At 38.8% G+C, this 23,134-nt stretch overlaps 1 protein-coding gene across 2 annotated transcripts; it reads right to left on the minus strand.

The window, feature by feature from the left end:
- Positions 1–2,246: 2,246 nt before the first annotated feature.
- On the minus strand, positions 2,247–16,029 carry LOC136830785 (Krueppel-like factor 12). Of its 2 annotated transcripts, none has more exons than XM_067090700.1 (6): positions 15,315–16,029; positions 6,012–6,122; positions 4,582–5,521; positions 4,235–4,319; positions 3,725–4,041; positions 2,247–3,532 (listed from the first exon to the last, which is right to left on the minus strand). In XM_067090700.1, the coding sequence occupies exons 2-6, from the start codon at positions 6,066–6,068 to the stop codon at positions 3,360–3,362; spliced, it is 1,572 nt and encodes a 523-aa protein (XP_066946801.1). In that variant the 5' UTR covers positions 6,069–6,122; positions 15,315–16,029; the 3' UTR covers positions 2,247–3,359. The 2 variants fall into 2 exon arrangements, with proteins under 2 accessions (XP_066946801.1, XP_066946802.1); XM_067090701.1 differs by lacking the exon at positions 15,315–16,029 and adding an exon at positions 7,827–8,033.
- Positions 16,030–23,134: the final 7,105 nt, after the last annotated feature.

The raw sequence follows: 23,134 nt of genomic DNA on the forward strand, positions 1-23,134 counted from the left end.
AGTTTCAATGTTCAAATGTCATCCTTCTTTGACGCTGGTACGACCCCATATTTAATTTCTCATTTGTATCCCCAATGTCTTTCAGGAGGAATAAAACTGGGTGTCATCCGAAAATAGTTTCTATTTTCCACATGTCACTGTAGTACGTTTAACAATCCAGTCGTGTCCTATGCATAATAGGCTTGAACCTAATACACTTCCTAGCGGTATCCCTCGGTAATTTTTCGGAAGACTCCAGCCAGCCATTTCGGAAGGTTCCAGCTAGCCATTTTTGCAAGAAAAACCATTTTGGGTTTTTCATGCAAAAACGGCTAGGAAATGATAGGGCACTAAAAGAACCTTAAAATACCAACCTAACGTAACCTAGGGGTGTTTACTGGTTACAATTTTGCCGTATTAACTGTGGAGGGGGGTGGGGGGCCGGTATTGTCTTACCTTATAAATCGTAATTTGATTATTTTTCTCTGTTATTAAGCATTTGCGAAGATCATGTACTGGGATGAAATTTTTTGTTTTGATGTGTTTTACCCAAGAAAAATATAAATTATAATGTGGGAGGTGGCTGGAGTCTCCCGAAAAATAACCTATCCCTCTTCTTAACGTTTTGCAGACACGGTGTAGAATTTATTCACTCTACTCGTAGAATTAAATTACCATTTTATAATCAACCTCTTTAACACTTACGACTACAAACGAAGGTAGATGTCTTCCAGTTGGGTTTCCCCTGAGAGTTTTTTTATAAGAGCAAATATCTAACACGTAAACACCAAGAACAACGAACACGGAATGAAGGAACCAACGTGACAGGTCTGTAGCTTTCTCAGTAAATGTCGATGGGTCCGATGGTTCTTTTAGGAAAAGAGTAAACATAATCACTAGGACTTCCGTTGTTTTCATTCCGTATAATGGAAAATTAAACGTAAAATTTGACTTCGTTCTTAATTTTCTACTTAATTTTCTATAGAAAGAGCGAGTGTGAGTGAGTTAATAATACTGACCTGATGGCAAAAACAGGTTAGCCGACTACACTGCCCGTTCCCTAAACAAAAAAAAATCTGATATCTTAAATTCGCAGTTAAAATGAACAGGAAAAAAGCAATGGAAAAAATCCAGTGAAAAATAGACTTTAAAAAATTCAAATGAACACCGAATACGCAATGGAAAGTTAAAACCAGTAAATACGAATGGAAAATAACGAAAGACAAACGAAAACCAGCAACATCCAGCAAGCAAATCACAACAGACACCGAACTTACCGATTATCCCGATAACCGATCATTCAGACGGAATCCCATTATGAGAGCTGACACATTTTGAGGACTAGCCATCCGATCAATTTTACCCATCGCTCGAGTATCGCAGCGAACAATATTCGACAAATGCAATGCCGAGAGACTTGCAATGCACGATAGCCTTCAAAGATCCATTAAGTATTTCCTATCGTTATCTCTCGCAAGGATGAGAATTTGGAGTAACAGGGAGGTGGGTACACCCAAAGGGAACCCCTCCTCTGTCTAACTTCTCCCTCTCGCGAACTGGCGTACCCGGCTTCGACAATGCCTCTTGCACTCCATCGATCATGAGAGCAACAATACTTTGACACGCAACACGGAGCTGGGTCCCATAGTCCGGCGAATAAGACAAATTGAGCCCCGAGCGATTCATCTTGATGAACCCAAGGGAACGTCACTCTCGAGAGGGCGAGACCACGGTGGCGGTCGCACGGGCATAGCCAGACGTACTGGTTCCCGAACGCCTTCTCTTTGGAGTGCAGGCTTTCGTGTGCCATTTCCTGCCGAAGGGAAATGGCTTTCTTCTCCCTCTCCCAGACTCTATAGACTGGGTTTTGACCATCCCCGAGGATGTTTGCCCCTTATGGAAACCGGACTTGAGTAAAAGGTTCTCTTCCCAGATGAATGAGCGAAGATGATAGTGAAGTTAAGCAAGAGATAACTGGAAGACGGTAGAGGGGTTTCAAAGCTATGTTATCGAAACTGAATGTACTTTACTATAAATGTTAATATCTTACGAATTATACCAGTAAATATCTAAACTAAACGCTTAATATCTTCGGATTTTATCATCAAACTCACTACTACAGTCTTCTAAAGGATCATCAAAACAAACTAGATTGCTCTATAAAAAAAACCATAGCGTCCATAATTCCTTAAATACAATGCAGTTCCTGCAAAATATTCCACCACTCGATATGATATAACACAGGATAGGATTCATATAAGAACACCTTATATTACTTCTTTATTTCCACTTTTTACATGGCGTTTTATCCCTACAATAATTCCTGCATGAACCGCACAACAATCTTGTCAGATATAATAGAAACTCTGCACATAAAATCTATAATAAGGCTTTAAACTGGTAAGAAAATATATTCTTAATCTATTGACATATAAACAGATCACAGAAAACCATTTGACATTGTACATGGCAGTATAAATATGGAATTCGCTCGAATCTTGGATGTACTACGAGTTGTACAGAAGTACTTCACGCGCGCAGTCTCTGTTCTCACCATCCACGGGGTAACAATGTCCTATTTTCAGTAAAAATAACACTTTGCTTAACCAGTATCACCCCTTTTCGTGGGATTCGCTAACTCCAGAGATTCATAGTAGACAGTTGCTGTAATATGATTGTGGGTGTGGGTGTGGGTGTAGGTGTCGGTGTTCATAAGGAAGTATTCAGGGCCAAAGTTGTGTGTATAAAAGCGCATGTCTGTGCGTTTGAAAATGCATGGAGTGGTTTAAACAATGCAACTGAATTCAGAATATTTTCTTCAGTACTTTCCTACTCAAATATTTTTCACATTTTTTTTCCGAGTAGCACCATTAACACAAAAAACATGAAAATATTCACTCTGCGCACCTGATAGGAGAATTTATTGTTCACTAAAATAGGAAAAATGCTCATTAACTTTTCATGTTAGTCGAGTTCAAATTTTGAGATCGAGGTGGTGTTTAACCATATTTATCTAAAATCGCTGAAAACAAACTGTAACGAACAACTGTCTCTCAGTGTATATAACTGCACACTTGTTTATATGAACACTATCAACTTCGTTCTTTCCTTTGTTCCATCCTGAAAAGCATACCAGTAACTAAAACTCTTTTGAAAAATCAAATACTGTTCGAATGTCTCTCCTTCCAGTAATCCAGAAAAACAAAAACAAAAAAACTGTCATGGAACCGCCATAAGGCGCTAAGCAGGTTTATTCCAGTCCCTCTCAACTTCATTCTTCATCCTTATTATCGGACTAGCCATTGCTCTACGGTTCCAGACCTATTCACTTCTTGCGCGTGCAGACATATTTTACCACCACAAGCTACTGGGATTTTCCTTCAGTGCCTCTTCATGTGCAGGGAGAGGTGGTCCGAGCGCGAGAAGGAACGCTGGCACAGTTGGCATTTGAAGGGTTTCTGACCTGTGTGCTTGCGGAAGTGGCGGGTCAGCTCGTCCGAACGAGCGAACCTCCACTTGCATCCATCCCATGTACAGTGATATGGTTTTTCCCCTGGAGAGAAAAAGGTGGCAAAAACATTAATATCATAATTATGAATCGCCATACGTAAAATATGAGGCAATCTACCAGCATGAATCATAATATAAGGACATCGTGAAGCTTCACAAAAAACTTATCCGTGTGGGCTCGCTTGAAATGAAATCGTAAATCTTCAAGAAACAAAAAGGAAGAAGACAAACTTACCCGTGTGCGTTCTCTTATGAGCTTTCAGATGCGAACTTTTTGTATAGACCTTCTCACATCCTTCAAAATCACAACGATGGGCTTTCCTTCGCCTCAGGGCATCAGTGTAGTCTGCTGACGAAGGTGGGGGACGGCCATGTGGTCTGGCTACTACAGGTGGCGAAGGAGGCGAGGAAGATGACGAGGGTGAAGATGAGATGGTCGATGAGGTAAGGTTTTGGGTCTGTGGTGGAGATGATGTTAGGTTGCCGCTGGAAGACCCAGACACGAGGGGAGGAGATGGACTTTCGCTATGAGCACGTTTGCCATAAAAAGCTCTGCGGGAGAGATGAAACACAGATTCGTCTATGAAAATCACACCACTGGACAGTTTTATTATTATCGCAGTACTTAAAGTACGGTGGTGATTATGATGCAAAATTACAGTCATGAGCTGTGTAAATGACAAACTTAACATAAATTACTTATAAACTATTAATCTATTCTCAACATCATGAACATAATACTTACAGAGACGCTTCTCGTATCCTCTGGAAAGACAAAAAGGGTGGCGCCGCACTATGGAACGCGCTCTCCATGGCATTTTTTCCAAGGTCTGTTGAAGAATTTTGACATTATAAACCAACTGTCACAAGTATCACTTGCTCATAATATACAAATTTGCTCTAGAAAGTAAATCTGCCTTCTTTTACAGCAAAAACAATGTGACAACAGAATTTTAATATCTAAAACTTTACATTATCATTCACTGCAACTGTGAAAATTTATACTGGGTTTCTATTCACATGTCATCAAAGTGTGTGAATAATTATCATAAATATACAATGTCTGTGTAAATATGCACACTAAATGCTTACCTGGTTTCAGAGTGAGATCCAATCCTAGAGGTAAGTGCAAGGAGCTAGGAAACCTTGACATATGGAGAAAGAGAGCCGGGTCACTGCTTCTCAGGGGAGAGCCAGAACTTGTCACAAGGTCAGGTGCACTGATGGGCGGGAAGGTAGTGCTCGGCTGAGGCAAACACATGTGCATATTTGGGATGTCAAAGGCCCCTAATGTAGAGTGCTGAGGTGAGTGATCAGGAGATCTTGTACTTATGAAAGAAAAATTCGACGAGGATACAAGCGGCAAGGTACGTTCTATATTTGAACTTCTGTGGACGGAAGTGGAGGATGTAGACGGCGTTTGGGAGGCCACTAACAAGTTCTTACTTTGATGGCCCACCAGCGATGGCTTCAGGAGTGCAGGATTTGCACTTCGACTACATTTTCTATAGCAATGCGCCTCCTTGGACGGCGACAGGCCCTTCGACTCTAAAACGTCATCGGCAGGACTCTGGGTTGTGGTCACCGGTTCTGAAACAACCGCCACGCTATCACATGTGACTCTCGGTATGCGATCACACGGTTCTTTTTTAATAGGATCACAAGTTTCCCCAGAAGAAATGACAAGCGACGAGTCACTGGAGGTGAGTCTTGGCACCTGTTCTTGCTCTCCTTCGGAGACTGGAATCCGAGGGAACTTTTTCAAGGAGCCCGAACGACTCGCGGCTGGGTCGTCTTCGGGTCGTCGAGACCTCTGGTTGGAGGTAGATGTCTGAGAAGGGCGATCAGGGGGCCAGGTGCCCCTGTCACCAAGTATTCTAGATGATGATGAATGGTCAATCGGGGAACCATATGACACCCTGGGGAGTGGCTGGACATTGTTGAAAGCTGAAGGGGAAGACTTGGGTTGACTCTCGGGCCTGGTTTTGACGCTTAAATCCACTGGTTCTATCTGTTCAGGGGGCACCTCCGCCTGCCAAAAAGAAAAAGGTCTTATTAATCCCAACAAAACAAAAAATTACATCGATGAGAGAGAGAGAGAGAGAGAGAGAGAGAGAGAGAGAGAGAGAGAGAGAGAGAGAGAGAGAGAGAGAGAGAGTCTAGTAGTTCAGCGAAGTCGTTGTCACATGACATAATTACCGTCATTTTCTAATGTAGGTAAGAAAGATAAGAACGAGATAATATCACCAAGAGAGAGAGAGAGAGAGAGAGAGAGAGAGAGAGAGAGAGAGAGAGAGAGAGAGAGAGACTGTAAACTACTACAGTGAAATATGTGGTTACATTTAACAAACACATTCAGATTCGTGCTAGCTGTGAATACCCAGTCTGTCAAGTATAAAAAGTAAATCCAAGAGAAGGTAAACAATCACACTTGCCCTCGAACACCCATGAAAGCTAAATTTTCTTATCATCAAACTTTACAAAAAAAAAAAAAAAAAAAAATACGGCAAACAGGAACTGACCTCCTTTGACATAGTGCTGTGGTGCGTAGCCAGGACGGGATCATGCTCGGGCACCATGGCCTGGGAAACGAAAGAAGGGAGCCACGCTCCCCTTACAATTCACCGAGGAACCTGTAGAGGTAAAATTTATGGTTTTTATAAGATTCTAATGCTGTTATTTAATGAATAAAATAAATAAACACATTTGCTGCAGAGGGACTGGAGAAAATTTAACATTCCTCGTCATGTTTCATCAGATATAATAAACACCTTAATATTCTGGATAGTAAATTATTCATCACAAAGGAACTTAAAAAAGAAACGGATTAACAAATTCCGCCCTTGACATTACGTTAATCATTTGAGCTCAACAAGACAAAACATAATGTATCACAGTACAGTATTTACGATTATACTTTAAAAATGAATCAATATAATGAAAATCCAGCAATGAACTTAACAAAACACAGGGTATATAACTCAGCTGAAAAGACCCCTAATTAATAAAAAAAAAAAAAAAAACAGAAAGTGCAAAATTTAACACTTCGTAACATAAAACAATTTGTTTTCCAGCCTAAATGTTAAACACAAGAAATTCCTATAACCTTTCACCAAGAGATATCCTTCCATTTGTTCGAGGTTAGGCTTCATTTTCAATATCCTTTTTTTTTCTTCATCCAGACTTGCGATGGAAAAGGGCTTTCACAAATAAAATAAAAATAAGCAACCAACAAGCACAAGTATTCACCGCGCAAGAAAATCGACGTCTAACAGAAACAATCGGCAATCACTTCCTTTAACACCAATCAGTTCTCTGATTCCTCTGATTCGATTCTGAGGCTGAGCTTAAATGGGGTGGTGCAAAGCCATTCACTTCATAAAATCGGTCAGCGTTCTTGGTTACCGTTAAAAAAAGATGGCACGTTTTTAAAAGAAAATCTTCTCCCGATAATGCTTCACTGAAGTGAACATAACGTTCAAGTTTAAGATATCTTTGCAAAGTTCAAAAAATTATAGAAAATACTAATGCACAGTACAAAAAATTACTGAAAATAATAATGTACAGTAGAAAAAATTATTGAAAATAATAAAGTACAGTACAAAAATTATTGTAAATAATAATGTACAGTACAAAAACTATTGACAATAATGTACAGTACAAAAAATAACTGAAAATAATAATGTACAGTACAAAAAATAATTGAAAATAATGATGCACAGCGCAACAAATTATTGAAAATAACAATGCATCAATGGAAACTAGTCACCATAGTAGACCCAAACTGTCACAACTATTTCTATATTTTTCTTATGAATTTTACATTTTGATGATATCAGCAACCCTGGTTCTAAAAATGAAAACCTATACGAGGACACAGCAGAGAGTACACTAAGAAAAGCTCCGATGAAACCATACATAGAGACATTTACATATAAACATATAAATTTCCCACATCGTCCCTCCTGGCGCCTGGATGCCATTCATTCAAGTTCTTTGTTTTGGATGCTTCAAGAATTTGATAAGTATTTTATTTTAATGGAAAATGACATCTTCGTAAACTTGTAAAACCAGTTTCAACATCCTTGACACCAGAGACAAAACAGCACTAACAATAATAATAATAATATTAAAGATGGCGTCCACAACAAAAATTATCCAGGACTGAAAAACAGGATAATCCGTCAACAAGTATTGATAGGATTTTCCAAGGCAATCAGTTAAATGTAAGAATGTAAGAAATGACAATCGAGGCCAAAAAATAAAGGGAACAAACAAAATGAGAAAAGAAAGAGGGGATAAAGAAAGCTACAAAAACAAGTAACTAAATGACATACCCATAACGGATGCGAATACTTCATTCATTACTCAGATCCAGGTGCTAATTCCACGACTTACAGAACGCACGCAAACTCTCCAGCCCGAGAGCCCACAGCTAAATCAACAGGCGATTTAAGGCAAAGGGCTACGTTCGGTATATGGATTTAGAAGAGGGGGATCAGCCAAAGCTGGAGGGGGAAGAATCAGCAGGAGTCGTTTCCAGATCTATCAAGACAGCGGGCACAGGCAAAAATAAGAGGTTTATGATGCGAGGGGGGGGGGATAACGGAGATGGCCAGGATTGGGAGTAAGAGGATGCCTTCTTCTCCCTCATTCAAGCGGAAAGGGGATTAGCCAAAGAGCTGCTGTCAAGAAAAGAAGCCATGGGAAAGAAGATGGCGAGATGTGATTTGCGGAAAGGAATCAGTTGGAGAGCCACTACCGGGACGGCATACTGTGAGGGAGGGAGAGAAAGGAATGGACCCGGGGAGGGGAAGGTGGGAAAGAAGACGGGGGAAGAAAAGAGAGAGCACACCGTTCCGCTGTCCCTCCCACCCCCTCCAATTCTTCTCACCTGGCCCCAACCCCTCCACTACTACCACCGCCGCCGCCGCCGCCGCTAACTTTCAAGAGGTCGCCATTGGGAAGTTCTGCACGTCTTTTATTAACACTTGGGAGTGTGGTGGATCTTCAGACCCGAGGCGATGCCGGCTGGGTCGGAGGTCATGAAGGGTGAAAGGCAAACAGGTTAGGATGAGAAGTTGGCCCGTAATGATCTAGGAAACCGTACGCACCCCCTCCCCTCCCCTCCCCCCAAACCACCAAGGCAAGACGCTCGCCCCCATAAAATAAAGATAAAAATGGAAAAAACATAGGTCAGCGTTCAAGTACTGCACTGTACAGCTGGTATCTTTTCAGCCATCAGAAAGGCAACGAACGTGAACGTCGTATCTGCAGGAACATAACTTCTGCTTGAAATCAGACATGAAAGAACTACCAAGACCTAACACTGTAAAGACACTTCAGCTAAACATTAAGATTTTAATCGACGGGAGGATTTGCATTCAAAATAAAAATTGTAACTGATACTGACAAGGTACTCGGGGCGAAACTTCCACTATCTTGCAACATGCGCTGTGCTGAGATGTTTACTGTAACAGGAAACTTAGGGTACATATCACACAAAAAACGAGAATTCTGAAAATTCACCAGGACCACAAAACCTTTTCAATGCGTTCCTTAAATACTTTGGAAGAGAAAAAAAAAAATATACACTTCTGGAGTACTCAAAACTTGAAAACCAAAATGCATTCTCAAATAAATAATATACATAAGAAGCGCGGCTGCGTTTTTCAAGTGGGATAGAAATTACCGGTAAGGTCATCGCCAATTACCACATCTCATACAGGTTTTTTCGAAAGCAGGACTTGAGGTTAAATATACACGATGCTAAACGCCCGTAAATTCACCCTAAGAATTCATTACCGGATTATATGGCATACATACGAGACGCGCGGAGATTGGATATGATGAGGGCATAAACAAAGATCCGACCGACGATAGATATTGAGCGCTTGAACCCGTACAAGCTGGAAATAATCTGGTAGCCATATGCGAGGGTTGGGATGCCATACGTTAAGGAGAAGGTACGGGTCAGGTGCCTCTTTAGTAGACAAGGTAGGCACATAAATTATATCGTTTTTCTTATCCCTCCACAGCTAGGAATGGGAGGTAAGGCTAAACGGCTGATGGTTATCGGAAAGGGAGAGAAAATTATGAGGAATTAACACAGAAGTTAAGTGCGCAAATGAGCGATTCACAAAACAAGACTGTTAACGAACACGGCGATTAGCCACCATTGCACTTTAACTCATAGGAAGTTGCAATAGTCAGGCACTTCGACTGTGGTTTATGTGATGTGAGATTTTACGTCCGGCCCAAAACGCTGATAGGGGTGAATACGCACCTCCGTAGTGTAAGCTGATCGTTTCTTTCTCAAGTTGGAAAAGGACACACCTTATCACACCTGCAGTAGTTAACGACAGCAGATTTTTTTCCCTCCGTGTAACAACAGAAGCGAATCTTGGATGGCGAGCACAGAATCTTGGGACACAGGAAGTTTAGGAGTTTAGGAAGAGGATGAACAGTACTTGTGGGGAAGAGGGATGAAAGTTGATGACAGTAAATGCCTCTGATTCTCACTTTATCCACTCAAGTTATTGTCATTGTTATTCACACGGAAAAACATTTTTCACTGAATGCTCCGAAGAGGTGACAAATCAGAATAAAATTATAAAATAGTAAAGATTTCCTTACTATACCTGATAATGATTTCCAACTACAATTTCCAAGTTTCTTTCAAATTATTAAGATTTGCATGGGTCAATTTCAGATATCACCTAAAATAATTATGGTGTCTTATTGCACCATTTAAATTTCATTTCACATAATTAGGATTTGCAACTTTCATGTTCAAACGTCATATTGTTTCTTATTACTTGTTATTTGGAAGCAGCTATGAAAGTTTTCGACACAGCATTAGCCAGCAGAGCTCTCTCTCTCTCTCTCTCTCTCTCTCTCTCTCTCTCTCTCTCTCTCTCTCCACATAAAGCTAATGGTTTTACTTCGAGTTGACCCTCAACGCTTTCAATTTTGCTCCATAACTTTTATTTTGGGGCCTTTGAATTCACCGGCCATTCCCAGAGATACCATCACCTGACATGAGAACAAGTGTAATAAAACCCCGTTATTCTCGCAGCAAGTAGAAATCAGAATCTTGTCCAGAGCATATCAAGGTTATCTGGCTGATAAGCGATCTGAGCTTATCTCTCGAAATGCCCACCGTAAGATAAAGACAAGCCTTCCTGGCACTGACTGCGAGATTTTCATAAACCGCCCATTTTTATGCCCTGGTCTACAGTTAGTATGCAGGATTATCAGTGCTGACGCAGGCACTCCTTTTCATACCATATCTTAAATTAGTTGCAGATGTTCGAAGACCTGACTCTGTGAATCTTTCTGAAATCTTTATCCGTAAAATCTCTCGAAAGTAGTAATGAATACATGCTTGTCTAGACGATACTTCATCAGTGACTACGGGGCAAATCGAAAAATTTCGATGATACTGATAATGGGAGTGAGGACAGTACTAGCTGAAGTCATGAGAGAAAGCTTTTTTGTGTTTAAAACTAAGGCTCCCACAAACACACAATATGGAATGACGACCACTCACGATGGCTACAACCTGTCGAAATTTCTTTAGCCACACCTGCAAGTTACCCGATGCCTCTTGCAAAGGTCTTCCAGCTTTTCTATCTCTCTCTCCCCCCAATCCCTCCCCTCCATTAATAAAAGCATCTCCTATTCGTGTCATCCCGTGATGAGCCTCTTGAATACACATGACTCTTTGGAGGGGCTTTAACGGTACTGTTTGCTGCCGCGAGGAATGTTGCCAGGTCCCAGTTTTAGTTTTTATCCCTCGCCTGGGAGTCGCTATCCAAGGACATCCCTTTTTTATGGCCGGGCTCAACAATGCTCATCTTCCGTGTTGTACCTGGACGGACATTTGAGCTTGCTTTTTATCGCTGAAACGCTCGCGAATGACTGAAGTGGCTCTTTTGATTTCGTAGAAGTTAAATGACGTAAGAATATTGGCAGGGTGATGCACATCTCAAAGTGACCAAGGATCTACGGCTCTCTCTCTCTCTCTCTCTCTCTCTCTCTCTCTCTCTCAGAACAACTTACCACTGAAGAAGATTTAATGGTCCCAAGAAGTGGAGAACACCTTAGGCGAATTTCCCATCAAAGATGCGCCTGTTTTTACCCTAACCACAAGGCCGCCCGGTGGCATCTCGTCCTTAGAAGATGGTTCTAATTGACTTGGGACTAGAAAATAAGCACTAATGGCCCTCCTACAATCCAGGAAGGTGGTAACGCCAGACTTAATGTCGCACACGGCACAATTGTATGAGGCGGGAGGGTACACGGGATTTGCAAGACCCGGAGGGGGGAAGGCGAGGGTTGTAAGACGCAGAAGGATGTTGGAATGGGAGGTAAAATTGCCTTACTCCATTCTCACACCATCTGACATTATTTGAAAATAAAAGCATGAAGAGAGATAGACGAAGATTTTCGCTAGTTATGTAGAAACTACCTTCAGAGAAACTGCTGATTAAAGATGGCATTGTGTCAATGTATAAAACCAGGAAAATGCAAAATTACAGAATTTCAAGACTGTAAAGGAACGCTATTCACAGCATCTGAATGAGACACAAAACTGGCGTGCATTCATGCCACCTAAACACCCTTTTGTATAACCTTTAGTAAAAAACGCTCGCGAATGACTGAAGAGGAAATAAAGAAACAGATCTTTCTCATGTTTACACATTTCTTTTACTAGTGACCAAACTCTCTTTAATACTATATATATATATATATATATATATATATATATATATATATATATATATATATATATATATATATATATATATATATATATATGGTTGTGAAAAACATCAAGGAATCCAAAGGATAACGGTAGTTACAAGTGGAGCGAATACCTTTGAGAGTTGCAAGGTAATTACATAATTTATTACTTTATGGCTCTCTCAAGTATAATTGCAGTATTCACGTAGGTAATTACGCTTTCATGGTTAAAGACACTAGCCGCTGCCTTTCTGTGACACTGCAACGCTTAGCGCACACGAAAATGCAACTAAGCAAATACTTGGTCATCTGGCAGAACCCGGCAATTGCTTGCAAGAGACAGATTCTGATACGAAATGCTGCCAGGTCTGAGATTAATTTTCCTTCGTCTCTCCTCTCTCTCTCTCTCTCTCTCTCTCTCTCTCTCTCTCTCTCTCAAGCATATAAAAAGAACACACCAATGAAATCAAATACACTTAAATCTCCAGATTAGTTATTAAGTTTGTCCGCTCTTTTACACACACACACACACACACACGAAGCCTACAGTACTGTCAAGAAAACAATATCACAAAACTCTAGCTTGCGTCAAGAGTGGATATTCCCTCCATCTCTTTCTAATTTCCAAACCTACACATACACAAAAATAAGTTACTCGTGAGCAATTGTTGCATTTACAACTTAACCTTAGCTAAAAAGCCTACTTCCTTGCACACCCACACACCAAGAAAGTCATTTCTTGCTACGGAAGTTGCCTTAAGACTCGAACTTTGGAAATTGTATTCTCTGGCCAAATACCAATAAAATCTGCATCCAAACCTTCAACTATATCAGTGTGACCCCAACTTTAGCAAATGGTCCCCGTATGATTCACCTCATGGCAACAACCACCCACCCCCACCCCCACCACTTCTCTCTCCCAAAAAGGACTGAAATCCATTTTCTGGTATTTTCTCACACCGCTGCTCATGCGTGACCACGCTGTGTGTATCGATTGAGGTATTTCACTTTTTACATCGTTGTTTTTATCTCGGTCCTGATTAAATGAGTGCTGTTGCGAGAAGAAATTACAAGATGACCAATACCCAGCAAAGCCAAGGAGCTGGACAACTGAATTCATTTAAGGCTTGTGTGTTTTATTACTTCATTACGACGCAAAGTATATTACTGTTTGAAAAAGAATACTCAAATTCGCTCATCTGTATTTTAACGAAAAACTTCTACATGCGAATCAAATGGACCCCTACCGTTCACTCAAAAGAAAAAAATAACATTGTTTTACCCTTCCAGACGGCAAAATAGCTTTACGATCATATACAGTGATCCACGGAGCCTGAAAATAACACCTTACCATCAAAATACGTAGGCTGATAGATCATTAACAGTCTATTAAAAGCAAATAACGGAAATCCTCAAGTAGAGCTCTGACACTTAAGTCTACAAACTATCTCCCTCAATGTTCTTTAATGACGCCAGCAGGCCACCGCGCGCCATCTGTTGCCAGAATTCTAACCTATGCGAAAGCTCGCGATACGAATAGGTCCTTCTCGTCCCTTTTCTCATGTAATTGTAGATCTTTCTCCTTCTTTGCCAAATTTAGAACAACGAAAGTATCAAAATAATGCAAACTAACGATTACATCTACAAATAACTAAAACATGTACAAGCAAGCCCCCCTAACAAACACGTGTTTAGATATAAAGGGTTTTTTTTTTCGCAGTTAAAGTCATATACGCGTAAAATGACAATAAATAGATATTTCGCATTATGTTTACCAGGGCAACGAGCTGGCCTTAATTCCGATATCTTATAAATTAAGGTTGTGAAGAACAAACGTTAGGTATTATCAGCCAGTTATAAATTCATATGGCATTCGTTCTTAATGAGCTGGTTCGTTCATAACGTGCATACATGTAAATAAACACATTTGAGGAAAATATGGAATACATGACTGATACCTACGTTAGCTCTTAAATTAATATTTTTCTATAATGAGAGCTAAACGCACTGAAAAAGACTTTTTGTCAAACATCACAGAGTTCTAACAATCTGTAAATACCATGAACAAATTTTCACCAAATACAGATAATCCAAGTAAATGGATGCCAAGGTGCATTTGTAATGTCTATTTATCAGTTACAATACATTCACCCTTAACATAAATATTTTCACATGCACTTGCCTGTATTAAATATAACTACTGAAAATGTCATTTCGATAGGGGGAAAACACACCAATCGGCTATGATATATATATATATATATATATATATATATATATATATATATATATATATATATATATATATGTGTGTGTGTGTGTGTGTGTGTGTGTGTGTGTGTGTGTGTGTGTGTGTGTGTTTCTGGACCATCTCTTTTTCAATTTTAATATGAAAAGACCCAAAACAATCCTATTCTTTTCATCTCAAATGGGATATTTGTTTTTAGAATAACATACGCAAAAGGTCTAAGGATAAGTAACTTTTGCCTAGGACTTTTCTCCCAACAGTAAGTCATGCTGCGATAGATTTTGCTTCTCTGGGACTGAAAGTGTGGCTGGTAATGAAAAAGAGAACAGCTTCGTTTCTGCTTTGACGATATAACGTATACGTCCAAATGATCTAGCTTTACTGATAAAAACCCGCTAAATAATCAGCTAACAAGCCAAAGGAAAATTAAACATCCTTTTATCTGCTGAAATACGTACTGCCCTTATGATTTTGCTCAATGAGCGCGAATGAATATCAAGCAACTGATAGATAAAACAATTACAGATAAAACAATGCAGGTCGCAAAAACTCCCCATGTATATTAGCAACCAATGGGCCATTTACAACAGCCAGATCGTCCAATCCAATTGTCTCTTGAACACATCCTGAGAAACTTTGCCACAATTTCCTGACGAAAATGTAGGTATTTCTTCGATAACTTTTAAAAAAAGATGTCCTACTCTGTTGGCATATCATGGACTGTTTCTTCCAGTATCCACAGCAAAATCTGGATATAAAGTTCAGTTAAGTAAACTTTAAAGCCACAAAATTACATAAACTTAAGAAAAAAAGACGGTTGAAAACTTACCAGGTAGTGAAAATGGCAGGGACACTGTTTATCACTGGCGAATAAATCTCACATCATCTTCTTTCACAGTAGGTCTTATCCAATCTCCTGCACATTGTATTTCCAAAGTCACTTTTAGATACTCCAAAGGTTCACTTACAACCAAAAAATAGGTTCTCTATACATTGCATCAACTTATTCTCACTTGGGATCTACTTTTTGTTTATACAAATCAAGATAAAAGCACAGGAACTTCCATCGGGATCGAGGGAACACAACCAACACCCCAAAAAAACTTTCCAGGGACTTGAATGGAAAATGAACAACCCTCCTTCACGTGCGATGTCCAGGAGAACACTAGCGATCAGCTGTTGAGGTAAGGGCGCTCACACTCACTGGCTGGGTGAGGCAGGCCGCGCCCTCCCTACCAGTCACCTCCCCATCCTACCACAGGTCCAGACACGCCCCCATCTCCCACATGAAGGTGATTCCCAACTAGGATTGGTTGCTGCTCCCATCTTAGGGGAGGGTTTTGAGTCTTGGAACGGGGCGTTTCGTTGCTGGGAAAGGTTCGCTAGTGGGTAAGTCAGGCCGTGTGGAAAGTTGAAGTTCTTGAGTGTGAGGTTAAAAAAAAAAAAAAAAAAAAAAAGGATGTTCTGAATCTTCATCTGGCTTACTCACGTCTTTAGGTCCAACGGGTCATCTTAGGTTACGACTGCATCTCCCAAGACTGTGCAGCGTCTGCAATGAGAAAGAAATATTCTTGTGTGCACCGAATGCAAAACCTAACTCTTCTGCTTTTCCCTATAATACTCAAGTCTTCTTATTTTAGTCCGTTTTAACAAAACTTCACATTATTTTTGCAAGTCTGTCAGTTTCGCAAGTTCCTGTTTTGTATTTTCATAAGCACATCACAAAGAATTTATTATAACAGAATATATGATAATCATACATGAACTCTATCCTCATGTATTAGGAAAACAGCAATCTGCAGGAAACTGGCCCTGGTGATTTCAACGTGCTTGATAAAATGATCTCAAAACTGTAATCACGTGAAATTAACGTCCTTTTGCTATGGGACAAGGAAGTAGTCAAAAAATCTAAGTTTTCCTAAACCTTTCATCTAATACATACACTTATAAGAGCATACGTGCCTGAATTACATTTTCCCTTATTTAAGTACCGTTCCCAAAATCATTTCTTAGGTTTGTAACAATACCTGAAAGAGAGGGTGGTTGCTTCTGGCTTAAGTATGTTATGCGTTTCCTTAAGTGTATTAAACAAGCAAAGTTTATTTGCAGAAGATAAGTGATAAACTCTACGGAATCCAAACCTACAACTTGATCACACCTATTCTATATTTTCTTCTTTTAAATTAACCATTATTACATTATGAAGCGGGAACCACGTGCGTTACATACAGTAAGACTTTATCTTTGATCTTTCTTAATAATTAAAAATATCTCAGCTTTTGCACTCAAAGACCACATACTTAAATATTACACCTCGAAATTTTTTTTTCTTTATTTTAATGCAAAGAAGTTCCTTCATATTATTCCTTGGCGTTTGGTAGATATTGTGTGCTTTCGTTTATGTAATAAAACAGAATGGGTGAAATTCCTCTAAATCAGCTGGCATAACGTACTTACTCTTGGCATCTGAAAGACTTTTACAATCAGCACGTGATCAATACCTGCAAGAGGCAATGTGGATATAATCAAAAGAAAATAATAAACAACGAAAGAAGAACAAATTCCAGTGTTGTTAAATGCAAATGGGAAAAACTCTCGTCTAACAAGAAAAAAGGAAAAAAACTCATTATAGATAGTAAAAGAATTCCAGAACTCTTAAACTGGCGCAACCTGATAAAACTTTGATGATAAATAAGTTGACCAGTCACTAAAGAAGCATGAAAGTCCTTGTGCTTGTGGGATGTAAGGGTTCCCATTTTCATGAGAGTGCACTTGACCCCCCGAGTAATCTTATATAATGGGCCATTCATCTCCTTCACGTCTGTAACGTGAGAGTTCCAAATTCTATTACGACCCATTGGGGATGATATGTAATCACGTTTGAACATTAGTTCACCAACATTTCTATGATGGTTATTTTTTTCTTCTCTGCTCAACTACTTTTCCGTATGGTTCCTGAACGCATCAATTTTAAAACTGAAATTAGCTCCAAGAATCGTGGCAAGAGAAGATGCTGGGAAGGTTAACTTTAGCAACCTCCTTAGAAACGAGAAAGCATTTTTTTAGGTGAACAAATGATAACGTGCTCCAGTGCTATAAAAAAGACAACAAGGAACAACGATGAGCCTAAGAAACTCCTTACAAAAGAAAAAAAAATCAGTGCGAAGAGTAAACTCTTCAGGGTCACACTAGACAAGTTCATACAAAAGTACCATCAACAAGCCTTTGAGAAACTTGCAAGAATATAATTAACAACCCTTCAGATGCTAGAAAAGAATACCATTTCATATGATCCCAAGGTTGAAAGTCATCAGGAAAATACACGAAAAAATCAGGGATGAATTCTAATGTCGAGCTCCTTAAGACACTACGAATAAATAACCACGCAAAACTCCTTGAGAAAATATTGTCATTTTATCAGCAAAATCATTAAAAGACTAAGGATGAATTACATCAAGCCCTTGAGAAATTACGACTGAATGTCTTCAGCAAACTGTACAAAACTCATAGTGATGCTAAGGACAAAATAAATGGCATCAACGAACTTATTTATAAAAATCACATAAGATACTAGAGATAACAATCAGTAGCAAACCACTTGAGAGACCAGAGACAAAATGTCATCAACAACTCCTTGAGAATCTAGGGATGAATGATATCACCAGACTACTTAAGAAACTACAGATAAATGACATCATAAAACTCCTTACAATACTAGGGATGACTGCCAATAGAAAACTCTTTGGGAACTAGGGACGAATGTCACCAGCAGCTCCTTAAGAATCTATGGGAGATCGGCATTAGTAAATTCATTAAGGTAATAGAGACCAAAACCAACAGAATCCTCCTTGAAAAATTAGGGACGAAACCCATCAGCAACTCATTAACAATTTATGGATAAATAACAGGAGCAATCATTATAGAACATTGTGCCAACACAAAACGCCTTGGGGAAACGGTAACGAATGTCATCAGCACACTCCTCAAGGTACTAAGATTAATCTCTACTCCAAACTCCTTATGAAAATAAAAGAATCAACTTATGTGTTCGGGGTTAGAATTAGGGCAGTTTCTGATCACCTTTGATCCTCTAGGTACCAACGATGACTGAAAATTCTTTGAGAAACTATAGACGAATATCAACAACAACTCAAGAAGAATCTAGGAATGAATCACATCAACAAACTCTTCAAGATACTACGGAAGGATGACAACAAAACTCCTTGAGAATCTATGGAAAAAGTCATCAGGAGACTCTTTCACATACTAGAGATAAAACTTCGTGATAAAATATGACGATTCTAAGGATGAATGCCAATAGCGAGCCATTGAGAAAGTATAAGTGAATGTCAGCAGCAAACATGAACGCCAACATTGAGCCATGAGAAACTAAAAGTGAATGTCATCAGCAGACTCCTTAAGATCCAAAGGATGAATGTAAACATCAAGTCTCTGAGAGACGATAAGTAAATATTATCAGCACACTCCTTAAGATCCTAAGGATGAATGTAAACAATAAGTCCCTCAGAGACGATAAGTAAATGCCATAAGGAAACTCCTTATGATCCTAAGAATGAATGCCAATAGGAAGCCTTTGAGTTGCTAGAACTGGATGTCATCAACAAACTTATTAAGATACTATGTACAAATGCCAATAAAAAGTACTTGAGAAAACAGAAATGAATGTTATCTTCAAACTCCTTAAGATAATAATTATGAATGCTAGTAGCATACCTTTGAGAAACTAGTATTGAATGTCTTCAAAAAACTCCAGAAAATACTTTGGATGAATGCCAATAGCAAGCCCTTGAAAAACAAGAGAAGAATGTCACCTCAAACTCTTTAAAATCCCAACGATAAATCCAAATACCAAGCCTTGAGTAACAAGAAGCTAATGTTACCAGCAAACTGGCTAAGATACTAGGAATGAATGCAGATAGCAATCCCTTTAGAATGTAGAAATGAATGGCATAACAAAATCCTTAAGACCCTAGGGATAAATCCCAGCAGCAAGTCCTTTAGAAGGTAGACGTGAATGTCATAAGCAATCTCGTTAAGAACGTGAGGCTGAATGCCATTAGCAAGCCCCTGAGACACTACACAATACAAGTGAATGTCATCAGTTAATTCTTTATCATCATAGGGATGAATGTCAACAGCAAGCTCTTGAGAAACTAGGAGTGAATGTCATCACCAAAAGCCTTAAGATACAAAGAGTCAATGCCAATAGAAAACCCTGGAGAAACTATAAGGGAAGGTTATCAGCAATTAACCAGCCTTTGAAAAACTAGAAGATCCTAAGAATGAATACCAACAGGAAGCCCTTGATAAACTAGAAATGAAAGTCATGAACAAACTCCTTAAGATCCTAGAGGTGAATCCCAACATCTTGCTCTTGAGAAATTAGATGAATGTCATAAGCAAACTCCTTAGGATCACAAGGATTAATGCAAATGGCAAGCCCCTGAGAACCTAGAAATGAATGTCATAAGGAAACCACTTAAGTTCCTAAGGATGAATGTTAATAACAAGATCTTAAGAAGCTAGACATGAAAGCCATCTCCAAAGTCCTCCTAATACTCTTGAAGCAAATGTCACAAGCCTCCTCATTGAAATCCTGAAGATGAATGTCAATAGCAAGCCATCGAGTACGTAGAACGAATATCATCAGCATGCGCTCAAAGATCCTTTACATGACTATCAACAGCAAACCTCTGAAAACTAGAAGTGTATGTTATCAGCAAACTCCGTAAGAGCCTGAGAATGAATACCAATAGCACGCCCTTGATAAACTATAAGTGAATGTCATCAGCAAATTCCTTGACATACTGAGGATGATTACCAATTGTAACAAGCCTTTGAAAGACCAGAATAGAATATCATCGGCAAACTCCTTGATATGCAAAGGATGAATGCCAATTGCAAGCCCTTCAGAAATTAGCAGGGAATGCCATCTACAAACTCCTCAGGTTCCCAAGGATAAATGCTAATAGGATGAATGCCAATAGCAAGTCCTTGAGAAACTAGAAATGAATGTCAGCAAGAAATACCTTAAGATCCTCCTGATTACTGCCAATAGCAAATACTGTCATCAGAAACACTTTATAATCCTAAAAAATAAATGCTAATAGCAAGCCCTTGAGAAACTACAGGTGAATGTCATCAACCAGATCTTCAAGATCATGAGGACGAATGCCAATAGCATTCATCCTCATAATGAAAACTAAAAGTGAATGTCATCAGCTTAGGATCCTGAGGATGAATGCCGTTGCAAACCATTGAGACGCTTAAGTGAATGCTATCAGCAAGCTCCTTCGGACACAAAGAATGAATACCGGTAGCAAAACGTCCATAAATTATCACTGACTGACATCTACCAACCTCTTGAGATAATAAGGAAGAATATCAGCAGAAAACTATTGAAGAATGCAATCAGAAAATTCTTCAGAAGCTAAGGAAAAATGGCACCATTTATTAACTCCATAGGAATTAGGGATGAATGGGATTAGCACTACACTTTAAAATTCGAGTTGTATATTATCAATAAATCGTAGCCCTTTACCATCTTCATAATTTTTGACGGGATACGGGACCTGCATGCATAAACTGATATGGAAATTTGATGTGACTGATTTTCGGTTGTCTGGTGATACAGAGCAGCATAAGACACATTACAGGAAAAGAGGTAGAGGTTAGTTACTACACTAAAGTTAACAGAGGATGAATTAGAAAAATGTGTAGACAGCGACAGAATATATTATCGAAGAAATGTGTACAAAAAGAAAGAAATATATGTACATGGGAAAGTTTCAGCCACACAACAATACGTTCGTTTCAAGAATAAAGGCAGAGTAACATAATTTAACAACACTACCAATTTTGGCACTGTAGTGTTTATCGCAAGTAGTCGAAATGCCACGCAGACGCGCGCTCGCACGTACAACACGAACATCTAGCCTGAGTAGTATCCCGGCTGCAAATTCCCGAGATGTATGCTGGTGTTGCACCAGCCCCGGTTTTTTTTGGCTATGCCCCTAGGTTAGGTTAGGTTGGGCTAGGTTAGGTTAGATTTGAACTTACATAATAATTTGGGTGTGGGAAACATAATAAGATTATTTTCAAAAAAATTCTATGGTTAGTTTTTAAGATGTGGTATTCCCTTTTTTTTTTTTTTCAGGGAAAGTACTCGGCTACACCTCGGGGAAAATGCATCCCGGAATAAGGTTGCCCGTCCCATTGACCAATAGACTAAAAAAAAAAAAAAACACAGCGAAGTTGAAGCTAGAATTGAAGGAAATATCGATTTCACAGCCAGAGGATTCATTGTTTATATTATTTTCAGAATCCAGTGATCAGCTCTCTCTCTCTCTCTCTCTCTCTCTCTCTCTCTCTCTCTCTCTCTCTCTCTCTCTCTCTCTCCCCTAACAGTTTTAACTTTCCCATCCATACGTCATGTTCTGTAATGAATTCCATTTACTTCCAACCATAATGGTAAAACTGTTTACAGATGATAACACCAATAAGCCCATTTTGCGGTTTCGATAGACTCTATCGGTTTCTCCTTCAAGTGCTGACTTCCATCTCACAGCCTGGCCATTATGAGCTCATTCAAGTCGAGCGGTTTCATACAAGTTTACTTTTCGAGGAAATTTTGACAAAGAAATTCAACGTGAGTAACGATTTAGGAAGCCATCGGAGAAAATTACATAAACGATTTATTATTTACATGAAAAAATCGATTTATTTTGTGATCCATTCGAAATCTTAATCGCTTTCTAGTTATATATATACACAGGTATTATTTACATAAACACACGTAAGCACACACACACATACACATACACACACATACACACACACATATATATGCAGTATATATATATATATATATATATATATATATATATATATATATATATATATATATATATATATATATATATATATATATATATATATATATATATATATATATATATATATATTATAGCATCAGCAAAGTTCTTAACTAATGAGCTACAGTATTATGATGTTCTTTGCTAAGAAATTTTTTTTTACCATGACGAAAACACTGTAGAGAAGATTTTAGCTAGATGAAACTGAAATGACCAAAAAAACTCTTTTGCAGACTATGGAAAGTCTGATGATTGCACTGAAGTCGAAGCAAAAGTACCAAAGACAGGTAACTTGACTGAATGTGAAAACTAAAGAGGTATTGCTCTTATGTCGTGTGTAATGAAGATATTCACTATGCTTTTTCTCAATATGCTGGATAAGGCAATTGATAAATTACTAAGAGAGGAACGAGCTCTTTTAGAAATGGCGGGAGCTGCACTGATCAAATATTTGTTAAAAAAATATTGCGAAGCAGTGTATGGAATTCAAATTCCCTTTCAGACGGCCTTTATTATTATTATTATTATTATTATTATTATTATTATTATTATTATTATTATTATTATTATTATTATTATTATTATTATTCAGAAGATGGAGCAAACCCAGAGGGACCATTGACTTGAAATTCAAGCTTCCAAAGAATATGGTGCTCACTAGGAAGTAAGAGAAGGTAAAGGGAAATACAGAAAGAAGAGATCTCACTTATTAAAAAGAAAAAATAAATTAATAGACAAAAATGTATTAAAATAC

This window comes from Macrobrachium rosenbergii, chromosome 47, assembly GCF_040412425.1.
Source record: "Macrobrachium rosenbergii isolate ZJJX-2024 chromosome 47, ASM4041242v1, whole genome shotgun sequence".
Classification (NCBI taxonomy): Eukaryota; Metazoa; Arthropoda; class Malacostraca; order Decapoda; family Palaemonidae; genus Macrobrachium; species Macrobrachium rosenbergii.

Excerpts from the sequence above, each read along its gene's own strand:
- LOC136830785 (XM_067090700.1), bottom strand. The coding sequence starts at position 6,068 with ATGGTGCCCGAGCATGATCCCGTCCTGGCTACGCACCACAGCACTATG. Across the intron at positions 4,320-4,581 it reads GGATCTCACTCTGAAACCAG|ACCTTGGAAAAAATGCCATG; the intron begins GTAAGCATTTAG and ends ATTCTTCAACAG. Across the intron at positions 4,042-4,234 it reads AGGATACGAGAAGCGTCTCT|AGCTTTTTATGGCAAACGTG; the intron begins GTAAGTATTATG and ends TCTCTCCCGCAG.